The following is a 15115-nucleotide window of genomic DNA, read 5'->3' as shown; positions in this document are numbered from 1 at the left end:
TGTATGTGATGTGTATGTAGGCTATGTACTGTATGTACAGGTAGGCCTAGTATGTGACAAATACAAATCACAGCACAGCACAGTAGATACAGCACATTCCATGTGGCTGTGGCAGAGAGTGTGGAGAAACTGCTTCCTCTGCTGGTGAAATGTGTGCAGTGCAGTCGGCACAGAACGTGTGTGTGTGTGTGTGTGTGTGTGTGTGTGTGTGTGTGTGTGTGTGTGTGTGTGTGTGTGTGTGTGTGTGTGTGTGTGTGTGTGTGTGTGAGAGAGAGAGAGAGAGAGTGTGTGTGTGTGTGTGTGTGTGTGTGTGTGTGTGTGTGTGTGTGTGTGTGTGTGTGTGTGTGTGTGTGTGTGTGTGTGTGTGTGTGTGTGTGCGTGTGCGCGCGCACGAGCATGCGTGCGTGTTGCACAATGACATAGTCAATAGACCCTCTATGCTTTATATGTTGGATTCATTCAATGCATAACCTATGCTGCATTTTAGTTGACACTGGCAAGTGCATTTGACTTTACCATGAGAGGACATTAATTAGGCCTAATCCGGACTTCAACAATTCTATTGACCAGTGTTGTAGTGGGGATTTTTAAAGGGGGGCTACGCTATTTTTACGCCATCAAATTATTAGGCAACTTATCATGTCAAACCCCCAACTGTTCTTAATCTACCCACATTGCTTCTCCGCTTTTATCTGTTTGGTCAATCACCTGCAATACTGCTATGTGCTCATTCCTTTTTGTATTCAAACATGGGCAGAAGATTTTTTTTAAATCTCACTTCAGGAGATCAAACTTGAAACGTGACTACCCATTATGGTTGTGAGTTCGAATCTTGTGATGGAGAAACATGACATTTGGAACCATATGCACATATCGCCCTAGTTACACACATGAGAAGTCATAGCCTGTCACATAGCCTACTCAGGCCTACTTTGAATGTCAGAGCAACCAGTGTAATAGCAATAGAATTACAATTATTAATGTAGGCCTAAATCATAGTAGCCCAATAATTAATGTGCAATAGAATTAACTGCTGTGTCACTTGAATCATTCTTGTGATAGCTTTGAAGAATTAGAGCTCTAGTCTAGAAGAATTTGTCACCCAGCAGTGCACCTAGGGACTGACATGGTGTGTTCCATTATTCACCCTCTGTACTGTGTACCTTGTTTGAGTGCAGTGAAGTACCCTTTCCACCCTCCGCAATTCACAAGGCGAGTACATTCCGATTCCCGTTCTGTCTGATACACTTAACGGAAATGACGGTTGGTCGCGTGACATCCGAGTTTACCAACCGCCAATATGCAATTCAACACGGAAGGCACTGTTCCTTATGCTAACACTTTTTAAAGTTACCCCTGCCTCTAATACACATGGCGATTGTCTTTGGAATCAAAACTATGCTGTTATCACGGAGATTCAACCGTTTGACAGATCTGACACTCAACTACGTAACAAACATGGCGGCCGTTGAGTGCGAAAAGTGTACAGTAACTGCACACTTTAAAAAAATGCAGTTTTTGCTGCATTATCCGGATAGTTTATTGTACACTTCACCGTCATGATTAGAAATGGAACACCCTGTGTACCCAAGCACAGTGCGGAAAGGGCGGTAAGTATGAGTAATGACTCACGCATGCTCCAAAGGCATGCTGGGTAATAACCATGAAGTAGCTGCCTGCCATTTTGTTGCTGTTGTCGGAAGCGCTAAGTTACTGTGCTGAAGTTAAATGCTGTGAAAGGAGCTTTTTGCTTGAATAGCTGCTAAAATTCAGGCAAAATGCTTTCTGCAGCTCAGTTACTCGACGAGTTAATGGGCCGGGACAGAAATTTGGCCCCCGACGAGAAACGAAGCAATGTCCGTTGGGACCACGAGACTGTGAGTGAGGCACCGAACTTATTAGCTAACCTTAGCGGTTGTTGGGAATGGCATCCCCCCTGTGCTTATGTGCAGGCGATGAAATTGGCAATTAAGGCCGTTACACCGTACATTGTTTTCGGCGAGGGTTGTACCAAAGGGAAAATAATCGAAACAACCATTTGCTCGTATCAATGTTTCTGTTTGAGGGTTGTGTTCCTGAATGGCTTGCAGCTAGCAGCCACACTGCTATAGTTGCTAGCCAGCGTGTAGGCGTTACTGAAAAAGTAACCTTGTGCAGTTGGTTTAGCGGTAATATTATGGTAGCCACTAAACATTGCGCCATTGCTGTACTGTGCATTAAACTTTCCAAGTTGTGAAACTAAAGTTGTGAATGTTGTATGAATCGTTGAAAAGGGAAGTGTCTGTTAGCTTCTTGTGAACATTAACCAGCATCGGATTAGCTAGCTAGTTTGTAACGTTACCGCTGTTCACTGAACGGGGTTTGTTAGCAAACTGGCTGCACAGCAGCTGGGCTGCGAGGCGAATGAATGGGCGACCTAGTACTAGCAACTCTGTGTTGACTACCGGGGCTAGTGGTCTTCAATCCACTAAACTCTGCCATGGGTAGCAGACATTCCCGCCCATTGTGCGACCTTCGCTTATACATTGCCCATGTTATCCCTAACATAAGAGAAGAGGTGTTTTGTATGATGCTTTGCCAGCGTAGGCCATTAGATACATTTTATTTTACTACTGCTGCGTTTTATTGCCGACATCCGATAGCAGCGGGGTCCATGGGGTTTAGCACGTCAACGGGGCTGCCAATCCACTCCTCGGCCAGACATGATCCTACAAGCTAAAACCAGCGAGAGCTGATGGACGTTGTTGCTCCAACGTTGCCCAGTTAAACCTTGTGCAAGTGTAGCCGTGAAAACGTGATGTGTAATTCAACGATTTTGACAAGCTGAGTCCGATGCGTTTGTGTTTGTTGGCCTTTGTCATCATTGAGTTAATGCTAAGTTTGACCTTACCTGTTGTATTATGTAACAGGCTTGTTGTCTGTCACTTGCAGAACAACACATTACACGCCAAGGAAATTTCGTAGAAATAATCTTTGCTGTAGACAATAATGATGATTTTTTTTGTATAGTACTAGGCTAATAGTTAGTAGTACCTGCACCTTTGTTCTGTTCATTTTATTCTTTCATGGAGAATATAAACCCAACCTAATGTAGCAAAGGTCTCTGTCAAAGGCAGGATGCAAGCCCTTCCTGGTGAAATGAGTCGGGAAGAAAGGGCTGATGTATTCCAGTTGGTGGTGTTTAGGTCTTCACGCTCCTTGACTTGTGTTATGACAATTTTTTATTTCCTGCAGGTGTGCAAGTACTATCTGTGTGGATTCTGTCCTGCCGAGCTTTTCACAAACACCCGATCAGATTTGGGTATGTAAAGGATAACACTTCTGGCAAAGTATAACAAAATGCTAACAAAGCATGCCCTTATGAAATCGATGTTTGTCTCATGTTTGTCTATTGTAATTGGCAGGTCCATGTGAAAAGATCCACGATGAGAACCTTAGGAAATTGTAAGTATTGTGTGTGTGTCTGTGTTTGTGTCTCTGTGTGTATTTTGTAAAGGATTAATTGAATGCCAACCATTCTCGCACTGTGATTGAAATAACTAGAAAAAAGCACTTAATTGAAGGAAATGTCTATTACATACCTGCCGACCATTACGCATTTTGTGTAGCAGATACGGATTTTGACATCAAACTACGGCGCTGTCACTTCAAAATACGGGAAAAACCAATAGCAAAGTGTGTTCATGGGCCCTTATAAATAATGCTCTGTAGACTTGCAACCAGACAGAGCCGTAGAACTAGACATGGCTCTGCTTGCAATTGTCTCGCGCTGGCCTTTCCATTGGCCAGCAACGTGTGGGGGGGGAATATTGACCAATCAGAGCGCTAGTTTGGATGTCTTCGTTTGTTATGCTGCGCTCCTCTCGAGCCGAGGCATCAGCTGCGTGCCGACAGAAAGTTTGCTTCGAAATCACACAAGCAGAGAGACTGGTTTATGTAGCCTACTCCTATAATCTCTGAAACACGTGTCCTCCTCCTGTCATCATGTATTATCCATCTTGGTACTGTCGCTGTAGTTTTACAAGTGAGCACCGTCAAAATCACCGTTTCAAAGGTAAATGGACTTTGAGAAAGGTAGCCTGTATGGGAATAGTGAATTGCGTCCAGTTGCTAAATCCCTAAACTTATGAAAATAAATAAAGGCAGAGGTCTGTCGTAATGATTCACCCAATGTTTCGCCGTATTTGACGGCAATATGTTGTTGCTTGTTTTGATATTGGACCGAAACTAGATTACTTCCGAATGAGAAAATGTGTCGATGACCGCGCTATAAATTAGCTGATTAGCAGCAAACTAAATTCGGTTTCCCTTTGCGCCGGATCATTTTAACTCGGGAAAATAAAGCGATAGTTCTAACGGTTGTGCTCGGAGTAGGTCTACATCCGTAACCTACCATGACACCGTATAGGAATACTGTTCCCCCCTGAGTCATGGCCCATTCTGTGAACAGGTGTAACAGGTCGTGCGTCATACCAAATATGCATCACTCCACGACTACTATCCGTAATCACGTATGGCAACCTATTAATAAAATCAATTATCCTATCATCATATATGTGCCGAACAGTGAACAATAGCCAACTCATGACGGCAGATGAGGGTAGATAGGCCTACTATTATGCAGAGAAGTGAAAAAAAGAAGAGATGCCCCTCAAAAGTTACTGTGGAAGTTCCAATAGCATTGGCCATAGCCCCTGTCCCTCAGTAGAGCCACTACATGACGCATTTTGTACTGAATGAATGCTGAAAGTGTGATTTTGATGTTAGCCCCCAAGGTAATAATATTAACCTGATATTATCCTATCTTAGATAACACTTGTCTTTATCTTTTTCTCTACTGCTGATGCTTCTTCACAGTAGGTGACAACATCACCATTTATTAGTATTGGGGGAGATGATGTAAGAATCATTACAATTCAACTTTTTGTTCATAAAATTCACTGAAATGCCTCTGTATTTTATAATCAAATTATACATTTTCCTACATGTACCTTCTACAGCCAAAAAAATAATCTGCAAATGCTTCAATTTCATACTCAATTCCAGCTCCTTAACACCCCCCAAGTGACCAAATGCTCTGTTTGGCTAGTACATAGGATAACTTAATAGCCACTTAGGCCTACTAGCCAGACTGGTGGTATGTTTGACTAGCAATATTGGCTGGTGATCAGTAAAGTTAATTTAGAGGCCTGAATTCCAGCACACTATATCATAGCATTTTATTGGTGTTATGGTGTGAAACAAACAAACAAAAAATCTTTCATGAAAGTTTAATAAATTATGGTAGTTCAAAGTACTGTGAAGAGCAAGATAAACTATTTGCCAGATACACGGGATGTTAGGCTAAAATGCATTAAAATGCAGGAAATTGCATCTAAGAAAAGCATTTTTTTCTGGAGGAGGACCCCCCTGCCTGAATGAAGTGTCTATCTTCCCTGTTGACATTTGGCAACCCTAGGTGTAGGGCAGACTATGCAAAACAAAGTAGCCTCTCAGATGGGCCCGCCGACGACCCCGTTGCTTTGCCATGCCAAGTTGTTGCGCCGTGAATTGCCGCGCCGCGATAAGTTGCTACTCAATTTTTTTTTTAAAGGTTGGCAGGTATGCTATTATCCCATGAATGTGGTCCTTTTCACTCTACGTGGGGCAGTTTAATAATCAATCAATTAATAACCGCTATGATTTCTTTGTGTGTGTTAGGTATGAGAAGAGCTCACGGTTCATGAAGGTGGGCTATGAACGGGACTTCCTGCGCTACCTGCAGAGTCTGTTGGCGGAGGTGGAGAGGCGGATCCGCAGGGGCCATGCTAGGCTGGCACTCTCACAAGCACAGCAGGCCGCCGGAGTAAGTTACCAATCACATAGCACAGTGTTATAACACGATACAGCCATGTGTCAGCACAGAGCCATGTGTCCCCGCTCAAACGTCTCAGATCAATTCCGGTTCACACATTTGTCATCTGTAAAAGTCTTACTTTTTAGCCCCCAACTTCAAATACCTCTTGTCTTATTGCCATTTGGAGATTCTGCATTTGATGGCCCATTTGTTAGTGAAGTTGTTGTAGGGTTTTTTTGTTTGTTTGTTTGTTTGTTTGTTGGAATGTGCTTTTTGAGTCGGAGAGTGTTTTTTCATGTCAGTAGTATGTTGTGTAATAATGGAGACCATGCTTGATTATTTTAGCAGGGACCTGGCCCCTCCACCAAGAATGAAGAGAAGGCCTCGGTGCTGACGGAAAAGATTGAAGAGCTGGTCCTTCAGGTAAGCCGATGCAAAAGTGAAGTGAACGTCCACTTGGGAAACTCCAACTCTCATTGTTATAGTGACACAGCAGTCCCCAACACACAAGTGCACACTGTACACAACAAAATTGCATTTATGCCTTATCCGTGCAACGTGCGGCAGGACGGTACCATGCTCAGGGTACCTCAGTCATGGGGGAGAGCACTGGTCAATCCCCCCCGTCCCCGTCCGGTCGGGAGTCAAACTGGTAACCTTCGGGCTACAAGTCTGACGTTCTAACCGCTTACCCATGACTGCCCAGTCAGTGCAATGAGTGAATGGTGATGGTGAAGACGGTGTTAATGGGATGTCAGCGTAGTGCTGCTGTCAGCAGGAACACTGTAGAGCTACTCAGGTGTAGCCACTTTGCCCTTCATATCGTCCTGCTTCGAGTACACCTCACATGACTCATGGCTGTAATTAAAATGCTTTAGATGACGTTAGGTGTGTCCTGCCAGATAATATTGTACTGTGTAGATGACCGGGCAAATTCACACAGTGGAGATGATGGATTAACAGCAATAGTTAGGGATCCCTTCAGTGAGGAGGTGGAGAACCAGTGGAGATGACTATATTACATCTAATGTCTGATGTTTGGCATGGTGTGTGTGCGTGTGCACATGCCCAGGCGCATGTTTCATTCAATGTGTGTAAGGCTGCAACTGCTGGCTATTGTGATCAAACTTGAAAAAAATAGCAATGGTGAAGAGTGAGGAGTTGGGATCGGATGCAGCGGCAGTTGTTTTTAGTGTGTGTGTGTGTGTGTGTGTGTGTGTGTGTGTGTGTGTGTGTGTGTGTGTGTGTGTGTGTGTGTGTGTGTGTGTGTGTGTGTGTGTGTGTGTGTGTGTGTGTGTGTGTGTGTGTGGCATAATGTGTGCATGCAAAGGAGCTGAATATAATTGTGTGTGTGCTCATGGCTAAGTCAAGATAAAAAATAAAAGCCATCATGTTTTCGGCCATACCGGTCTTCATCAGGGCTTAGTCAGACTACCGGTAACTCGATTTAGCCATGAGTTAATAAAGGCTTTTTAATTCATTTCCTCTTTTGTTTTCCTCCTCCTTTTGAGCTACCAGCCATCTTTTGTAAAAAAAAAAAAATAACTGTGTGTGTGCAGATAGAGGAGCTGGGTTCTGAGGGCCGCGTGGAGGAGGCGCAGGGTATGATGAAGCTGGTGGAGCAGCTGAAGGAAGAGAGGGAGCAGCTCAGCGCCAACCCTTCAGTGAGTCTCTCTCTCTCTCTCTCTCTCTCTCTCTCTCTCTCTCTCTCTCTCTCTCTCTCTCTCTCTCTCTCTCTCTCCTCTCTCTCTCTCTCTCTCTCTCTCTCTCTCTCTCTCTCTCTCTCTCTCTCTCTCTCTCTCTCTCTCTCTCTCTCTCTTTCTCTTTCTTTTTTTCTCTCTCTCTCTTTCTTTCTTTCTCTTTCTTTTTTTCTTTTTTTCTTTACTTTATTATACTTTACAGCTGTCAACCAACATGTTACAGATTCGTTTTTAGTGAGTTTTTTTTTTCCCCACGTCACAGCTGCACACTATTAATTTGTCTTCCCACTGTACTATTAAGTGTTTTAGGATATTTTCTGCAGTTTCATATTGTCGTGTTTTAACATGTTTACCTCAAAAACTGCCACTGTGAAGCACTTTTAAAGGTGCACTGTGTATAATATTTTCAGTATTTCATTTTCAGAATTCATGCTGCCCATTCACAAATGTTACCTAAAACAAATGCTTAGCACTACCATCAAATTAAGTATTCATGAGTGGGAAAATTGCACTTTTCATACATGTAAAGGGGATCCCTTTCATGGTCTGCCATTTTGAATTTCCAGAAACAGACATTTTTAGCTGCAAAACATACTGTACTTTGGTTATACTTGTAAATATTGGTTTATTATTTGGTAAATATTCATGAAAAGATCAATCTTGTCTATAGGCAGCATAGTTTCAATGAGCAGCATAGTTCCAGTACCCATTCTGGCCACCATTCTACACAGTGCACCTTTTTAAGTGTTAAAAATTAATTTTGCTTCCTTACCCCGGCTCTGATGATGTGTCTGCAACCCCCCTGTAGACGATTGAGAGCTTTGCGGCTCAGGAGAAACAGATGGAGGTGTGTGAGGTGTGCGGAGCCTTCCTCATCGTCGGAGATGCACAGTCCCGTGTGGATGACCACCTCATGGGCAAACAGCACATGGGCTACGCCAAGATCAAGACTACTGTGGAGGAGCTCAAGGTCGGTGTGGAAGTGGCCTGGCACTGCCCTGCTAACTTGCCAGTCTTTTTGATCGCCCTTGCTTATTCCTGCACTTGCACTTAGCCAAGCATGGCTCTAATTTTAGGCGTGGATGGTGGAGACGTGTCCATACTACTATTGAGATAAATCTAGCTTGTCCCCACCTTTTTTCACAAACATAATGCAAAAAATGCATACGCTGACAATTTGACATACCGATATTAATGTCCCCACCACTTTTCAAGCCAAACTTCCACCTTGTAGCCAAGTGTGGATGATTTAAGATCACCGGCACAGTGTCTCTGGCTGTGGTGTTTCAATTGGGGGGCCAGGTGATTGATCACTTGTAATAGGGGTCAATCTTGATGATCAGCCTGGGCTATATTAATCAGGCGTTGCTCAAGGTTCTTCCCTGTTGCTGATGTAATGATCCGAGTCACATGGGCTGAAAAATATTTTGCTACCACTATGACTTTTTTCGATAGAGGATTTGATCATTCAAAAACAAATTGTCTGCATTTAAAGTAATATCCAGGATAATGTAATTAAATCAATATCAGACAGTGTTGTACATCACTTCATATTCTTCGGATCTCAGAGGCCCAAACGGCAACTGTAGAAGACGTCACCACTAACCAACTTTGTTTCCTCAGGAGAAACTGCGGCGGCGCTCAGAGGATCCCGAGCCGGACCCCAAGGTAAAGGAGCAGGAGACTCGTGAACGGGAACGAGAAGAGCGGGAGAAGAAACGCAAAGAGGAGGAGGAGGCGCGTGAGAAGGAACGCGAGAAGGAGAAGGAAAAAGAACGGGAGCGTGAGCGAGAGAGGGACCGGGAGCGCGAGAGGGAAAGGGACCGGGAGCGCGAGAGGGAACGGGACCGGGACAGACGAAGCAGACGCAGCAGCTCCAACAGCCGCCACTCAAGCCGGGCGTCCGACCGCAGGAGGAGTCGCTCACGAGAACGCAAACGCTCCCGCAGCAAGGACCGCGACCGCAAGCGCAGCAGGTACTCCATGGCTACTGGTTAATTAGGAAAGGCTGTACTCTGAATGTGTGAATCATATGATCACGGTTTTATTGGGAAGCATGACAGGCAAAACCTTCTGCCTTAGCCATCTTCAGTCTTTGGAATATCCCATTTTCACGCTCCTACTACTCCTGTCAAAAATCTGAAACTCGCACTGAAGCATGTCACTCATGCAACAACTACAAATATAGGAGACTTGAAAATAAATGTGAAGCTTCAAGACAGAATGTTGGCTTAAAAATTGGTTGGCAAGAAATTCATCTCGAGAACCAATATAATAATGTTCTTTTGGCCCATGTTCAGTATATATTTAGTGCAGCAAACTGCACCAGAGTAAGGATTAGGACATTAACCATTGCAGATAGCACCACACAAACATGCTGTTTAAAAAGCCGTTTTAAGTTTCAAAGTATGAAAGTCAAGTCAAGTAGCTTTGTTTGTCCCAGCTTTGGCTGACACTTTGTTGTCATCACAAATCAAAGAGTGTTAAGATGATTCTGTTAGCGTTGATGTTGTTCAATCAGTCCTTTCACAGATGTGTAATGGCTCAATTTGTTGTACTTTGTTCTTGCAAATTTGCATGTCAATTGCTGCCTTATCTTGTGATGTTACTTGCATTTGTTGTAAAATGATCTAAAAGCAGCATTGTGAACATCCCCACAATTTCAGGACTTAGAGAGGTGTTGACGGAAGTGTTAAGGGGTTCTTTTGCTGTTGTGTGAGCAATACACTCTGCACAATTGATGTGAAGTGTTGGGAAAACCGAATAGTAATGGTGGGGTGGCGTCCGCGCCAATGTCTTATCCTGTGCATATCGCTCGGTGCGTAATTCCAAGAGCAGTATAATGAAAAGGAAGAAAGGAGTCGCACACTGGCGCTGAATGCAAAATCAAAAACTGTATTAAACAAAGCCGAAAAAAGTAAATAAAACCGACAGACGGGGGACAAACGTTTCGTCCCCTGTCTGTCGGTTTTATTTACTTTTTTCGGCTTTGTTTAATACAGTTTTTGATTTTGCATTCAGCTCCAGTGTGCGACTCCTTTCTTCCTTTTCAGTGTTGGGAAAACCAAAATAAAAAGTCTACACCTTTGTTTTCAGTGTTTGACTAAAGATATGATTTCGACCTCTGTTTGAAAGCAAGTCAAACATGTTTTCTAGTTCTTGAAAGTTTGTAAATGATGTAGGTGTTTTATGATGCCTCCACTTACCCAAGCTGTCTTAGGCATGTTGTTGGTTGTTGTCCATCGGTCACAGATTTTTGTATACGTCAACTTTTGACAAATTTTGTTGAATACACTGAAAGGTACATTAACTGAAACCTTAGCCACCACTTTTAATTTTAATTTAATTTTCCTCAGCTAAATTGATGTCATCATTTCTGTGTTATCTGCAGGAGTCGCGACAGAGAGAGGAGGCGAAGCAGGGAGCGTTCGGACCGCAAGAGGCGTTCTCGCAGCCGCGAGAGGAAGAGGTCCCGCAGCTCGGAGCGCAAGTCCCACCGGCACCGCAGCCGTAGCAGGGACCGCGACAGAGACCGAGAGAGGGACCGGGACAGGGAGCGCGAGAGGGACAGGGACCGTGACAAGGACAGATCCTCCAAAGACAAAGGTCTGCATCATCAGTACACTTCCTGTCCTTCGGTATCACATGATTTAGTTTGACTGCTCCATTGCATTTATCTCGATTCCATTAAACCTTTTCTCCGTTCCATTAGCTATACATTTTCCCATACCTCTCTCTACCTTACATTTTGGGCCACAATTAGATGTCGTTTGTAAATGTGTTATGTATTATTCAGTAAAAGGTATGCATTGTCGTCCTATGATGCTTCATTGGCTACAGGGCCCTCTGGATCTTTTATTAAATGCCCATGAAGTATCTATATCGGTGTATTCGCCCCTGTGTATTTGCAGTGGGATTAACACTGGTAGGTAATGCATGTCGTCTTTGCCTTGCCAGACCACAAGGACGGTGAGAAGCGCAGCAGCAAAAGGGCGTCCTCAGGCGATGAGAAGGCCAGCGAGCTCCCCAAAGGAGAGTCCATGGAGGTAGACGATGCCCCCAAAGCCGAGCTCAATGGCACCCGCGAAAACATCCAATCTGAAGGTGACACTCAGTCCAATTAAAACTGATCTGATAGGACCTCAGATCAGGCCCAGGTAAGTGCAGACTCCCCCTCCAGCTTGGCTCTTTATCCCCCTCCCTCCTCCCCTCCCTCCCTCCCTCTTCCCCCTTCCTCCCCTCCCTCTAATCCTCCTTTACCCCCTTCCCCACTCCCCCAACCTCTTTCCAACTGCCTCCCTTATTTTACCCCCTACCCCACTCCTCCTCTTTACTTTCAGTTATGTCTTTTGATTTGTCTTCCTGTTTTTTTTTTTTGGCTAGTGCATCGTAAGTATGCACTGAAGATGGAAGAAGGTAGACAGAATCTCAAAGCCAGAGGGAAAAGCCAGTGTAGCCCTGAGAAACACATACTCGGAGGTACTTCGTTTTGTATCGGTCATAATATATATGTCTCTCTAGACCAGTTTCTCTTCCAAATTTCTATTTGGAAATTTATAATTTGATTATGACATTTTTTTGTGGCCATTGCTTTGTGCTGTCTAAAGCTGAACTGCTAATGACAAACAATCAATGTTGACAGTTAAACAGTAGTGGAATAAGTGACATGAGCCATATAATCAAGCAAAATGGATTGTGTGTCTATACATGCAAAAAGTAATGTATAAGCACACAGCATTTTTAAGTCCCTTCTCCCATATTGGTGTTTTCAGACTCTCAGCTTAAGTTTTATTGTCTTTGTAAGGTGTATCTGACAACAAGTCTTAAATAGAAAAGAAAAAGCTAATGATTCATTCATGAAAATGCAGTTACGCCTCTCTTTCCTGCCAGTGACCAAAGGATTTGTGTGTCGTCTTTTTGTGCCTCATTGCCTTGCATTTTAACGCAGTGTTCTTAAACTGGACAAGCCAGATAGCAATGTGGGAATGGAAGGTATAGGGCTAATGAATATTGCCAGCTGACTTCCATACCTCATACCACAGCGTTGGTGTTGTGAGCGACTCTTCCCCCCCTCTCATGAAAAAGCCAAATTAAAAATCACAAGGATACTGTCAAACTCACTCAGGTACTCACCCAAGGTACTCCTTTCTTTACCCACATCCATATTTTTTATTCTGAATGCTGTTGCCTGTGAACGTGTTTTTTACGGAAGCTTGATGTACATCTATCTATTTTCTGTTTTCTTCTGTTGTACTATTTTTTTGGTTAAAACCTTTTATATTTTGATGTTGACACAGTAAACATCCTCAGTTGTGATATTGTGTTCAGGGAAGACTGTCGACCAGAAAAAACACAATTGGAAAAGAGCAAATCAGTTTGAATTAACCCCATTTATTGCCCCCAAGTCTCCCACTTGTGCCTCCTCCTGCTTTGTTAAAGCAAGGTGCTACAGTTTGTGTTTTTTGGCTGAGCTCCAAGGGCTATTTAATCACAGTATAGTAAGCCATGTTTCATGATGCGCTGTTCTATCCCCATGTGTGGTATAAAAGCTTGTAATCTAAATTAGACTTTTCCGAATCGCCCTCAACTGCCAAAGCAGAAAACTTAGCACTGTCCAGCTTTGAGGAGGCGCCATGGTGAGACTGGTGTCTGCATGCTGACGGTTATGGGGGAAGTTAAAACAGGCCAGTCCTACCTGCAGGTTCACACTCCACCTTTAGAACCTCAGGCCCTCAACTCAGACTTGTGCTTTCCCCAAATATTTTTAATGTGGTGTGTCTCTCGTCCATACTTCATTCTCTGTTTAGTTACTTCTCACCCTTTGAGAATCTACTAAGAGCATAATTAAAAGGGTTTTGTGAAATAGTTCATGATGGCAGTTTCCCATCATGTCCTCTAATGCAGTCAGTTTTGTCCTCTGTTCTCTTGGATAATGGGTCATGCTGACCTCCCTGCTGTCTTTGCAACGAAGACTAAAAAAAATGGCCGTTGCTTATGAGCGCATTTCCTTTTTATTTTCTTGGTTTGAATTATCAAGTGTTGTGTTGTTGTATAGCAGGTCTGCTGTCTTGACGTGAGCATGTGGTGTCTCCCGTACTAATCTCTGTGTTTCTCTGAACGTTTGTGCACGTCAGGAGCCCTATTGGAAGGCCACGAAAGGACAACACAAGAACAGAAGACCTCCCTGACCAGAATACGCAACTCTGCTGCTTAAAACAAGGTGAACAACAGATGTAGTGGCCTGTTGAAACAAAACCATTTTTTAAATTAAAATAAAAAAAATAAAACCAATTACAGCCAATTTAAAATTGTTTGAAGAGAGGTTGCCCGTTTTTGCAGCATTTGACAGGACCTGTAGTGGTTCATTTCTGTTGATGCCCTTTCTTTCTTAACTACTGCTATGAATTTAAACGTACACATAAAACGGTAGAGGAGAAATATGTTTTAAGGTATACACTTTGTTCACAGCATTCAGGATAACAGAATAAAAGCTGTACCCGTGGCATGTTTCTTCTTTTCTTTTTTCTTCTTTTTTTGCAGTTTGTAAAGTAATGGTGTCATTGTCACGGCATTTGCCATTCAGTCTCGGTTTTAAGCAATTGTACAGTGTTTAGAATTGGAAAGTAAGAAGGCTTTCCCTCTTCTCCCTCTGTAAGACATACCCAATTCAAATCAGCCCACCTTTTAGGTTTCAGAAGTGAATTATTTCTTTTTTTTTGTTTCATTTTTCATTCTTGTTTGAATCTTAAAACATGTATTTGTCTCAAATAAAATGTTAGAAAATCATCTGCCTTTTGTCTTGTGGCTTTTTAAGTTGCAGTGTTTTACCTTAAACTTGATGAATGCAGGTGTGCACAGATGAGGTACTGATGGCATGCATGCGTTTGCTTGATGGTGTTTCCTTCCCATAGACCAAGGAGTCCTGTCGGTAGGCTGTCTGAATTCTGAATTGAAGAATTTCGTTTGAGTATTGTTTTTACAGGAGGCATCCACGGAACTCTGCATCAGTGTTAGTTAGCAGTTGTATAGCTGCCTTTGCACCAATGCATTTTGTAGGGGAACTTGTTGTTAAGGGTTGAGTTTGGTCCTATATGGTTTTCATTACCAATCAATGGAAGAGGTAAACGTAGCCACGCCTGCAACACTTGATCAAATTAAACAATAATTCAAAAGACCGCCAGGGGGAGTGATTTCTCCATAGGACGCAGAGCCGTTTACAGCAGTCCTATTCAGCCAGCCATCGATATAGGCTAAGCATTAATCACTAAAGCTCACAATAAACAAATCGTTCACGGCTAGTTTGGCGGTGTTTTTTATTTAAAAAAAATAATAATTTTGAGTAGTCTGTGGACTGCACAGTACCCAATCCTCGACGTCCTACTGCACTTTCTCACACCGGGCAAAGGAAATCCTCTCCCACCCTTTCCCTTTCCTCAAGCTCTGCTCTGTTTGCTCCCTATACCCAGGGTGAGAGAATAGTTTAGGCATTGAATAATGCAAGAGTTAATTCGACGTACAGAATGATAGTTCTGCTGTCTAGTGTATCACATGTCAAATGTAGGCCCACCATGGGAGTTGG

General features: G+C 43.2%; 1 protein-coding gene across 3 annotated transcripts; it reads left to right on the top strand.

Annotated features, from left to right (window-relative positions):
* The first annotated feature begins 1653 nt into the window (after nt 1-1653).
* luc7l3 (LUC7-like 3 pre-mRNA splicing factor) lies at nt 1654-14322 on the top strand. 3 transcript variants are annotated; one of them, XR_010038487.1, is made up of 13 exons: nt 1654-1877; nt 3235-3301; nt 3405-3444; nt 5701-5845; nt 6182-6259; nt 7396-7500; nt 8345-8506; nt 9160-9512; nt 10928-11142; nt 11494-11693; nt 11920-12015; nt 12579-12661; nt 13671-14322. XR_010038487.1 is itself a non-coding variant. In XM_063221144.1 (11 exons), exons 1-10 carry the CDS (start codon nt 1779-1781, stop codon nt 11658-11660), a joined length of 1431 nt encoding a protein of 476 aa, XP_063077214.1. In that variant the 5' UTR covers nt 1654-1778; the 3' UTR covers nt 11661-11693; nt 13671-14322. The 3 variants fall into 3 exon arrangements, 1 of the variants encoding a protein (XP_063077214.1); XR_010038484.1 differs by lacking the exon at nt 12579-12661; XM_063221144.1 differs by lacking the exons at nt 11920-12015; nt 12579-12661.
* The last annotated feature ends 793 nt before the right edge of the window (nt 14323-15115 follow it).

This window comes from Engraulis encrasicolus, chromosome 2, assembly GCF_034702125.1.
Source record: "Engraulis encrasicolus isolate BLACKSEA-1 chromosome 2, IST_EnEncr_1.0, whole genome shotgun sequence".
NCBI lineage: Eukaryota > Metazoa > Chordata > Actinopteri > Clupeiformes > Engraulidae > Engraulis > Engraulis encrasicolus.
The sequence above is the reverse complement of the archived record's forward strand: the minus strand, read 5'-3'. Positions and strand labels throughout refer to the sequence as shown.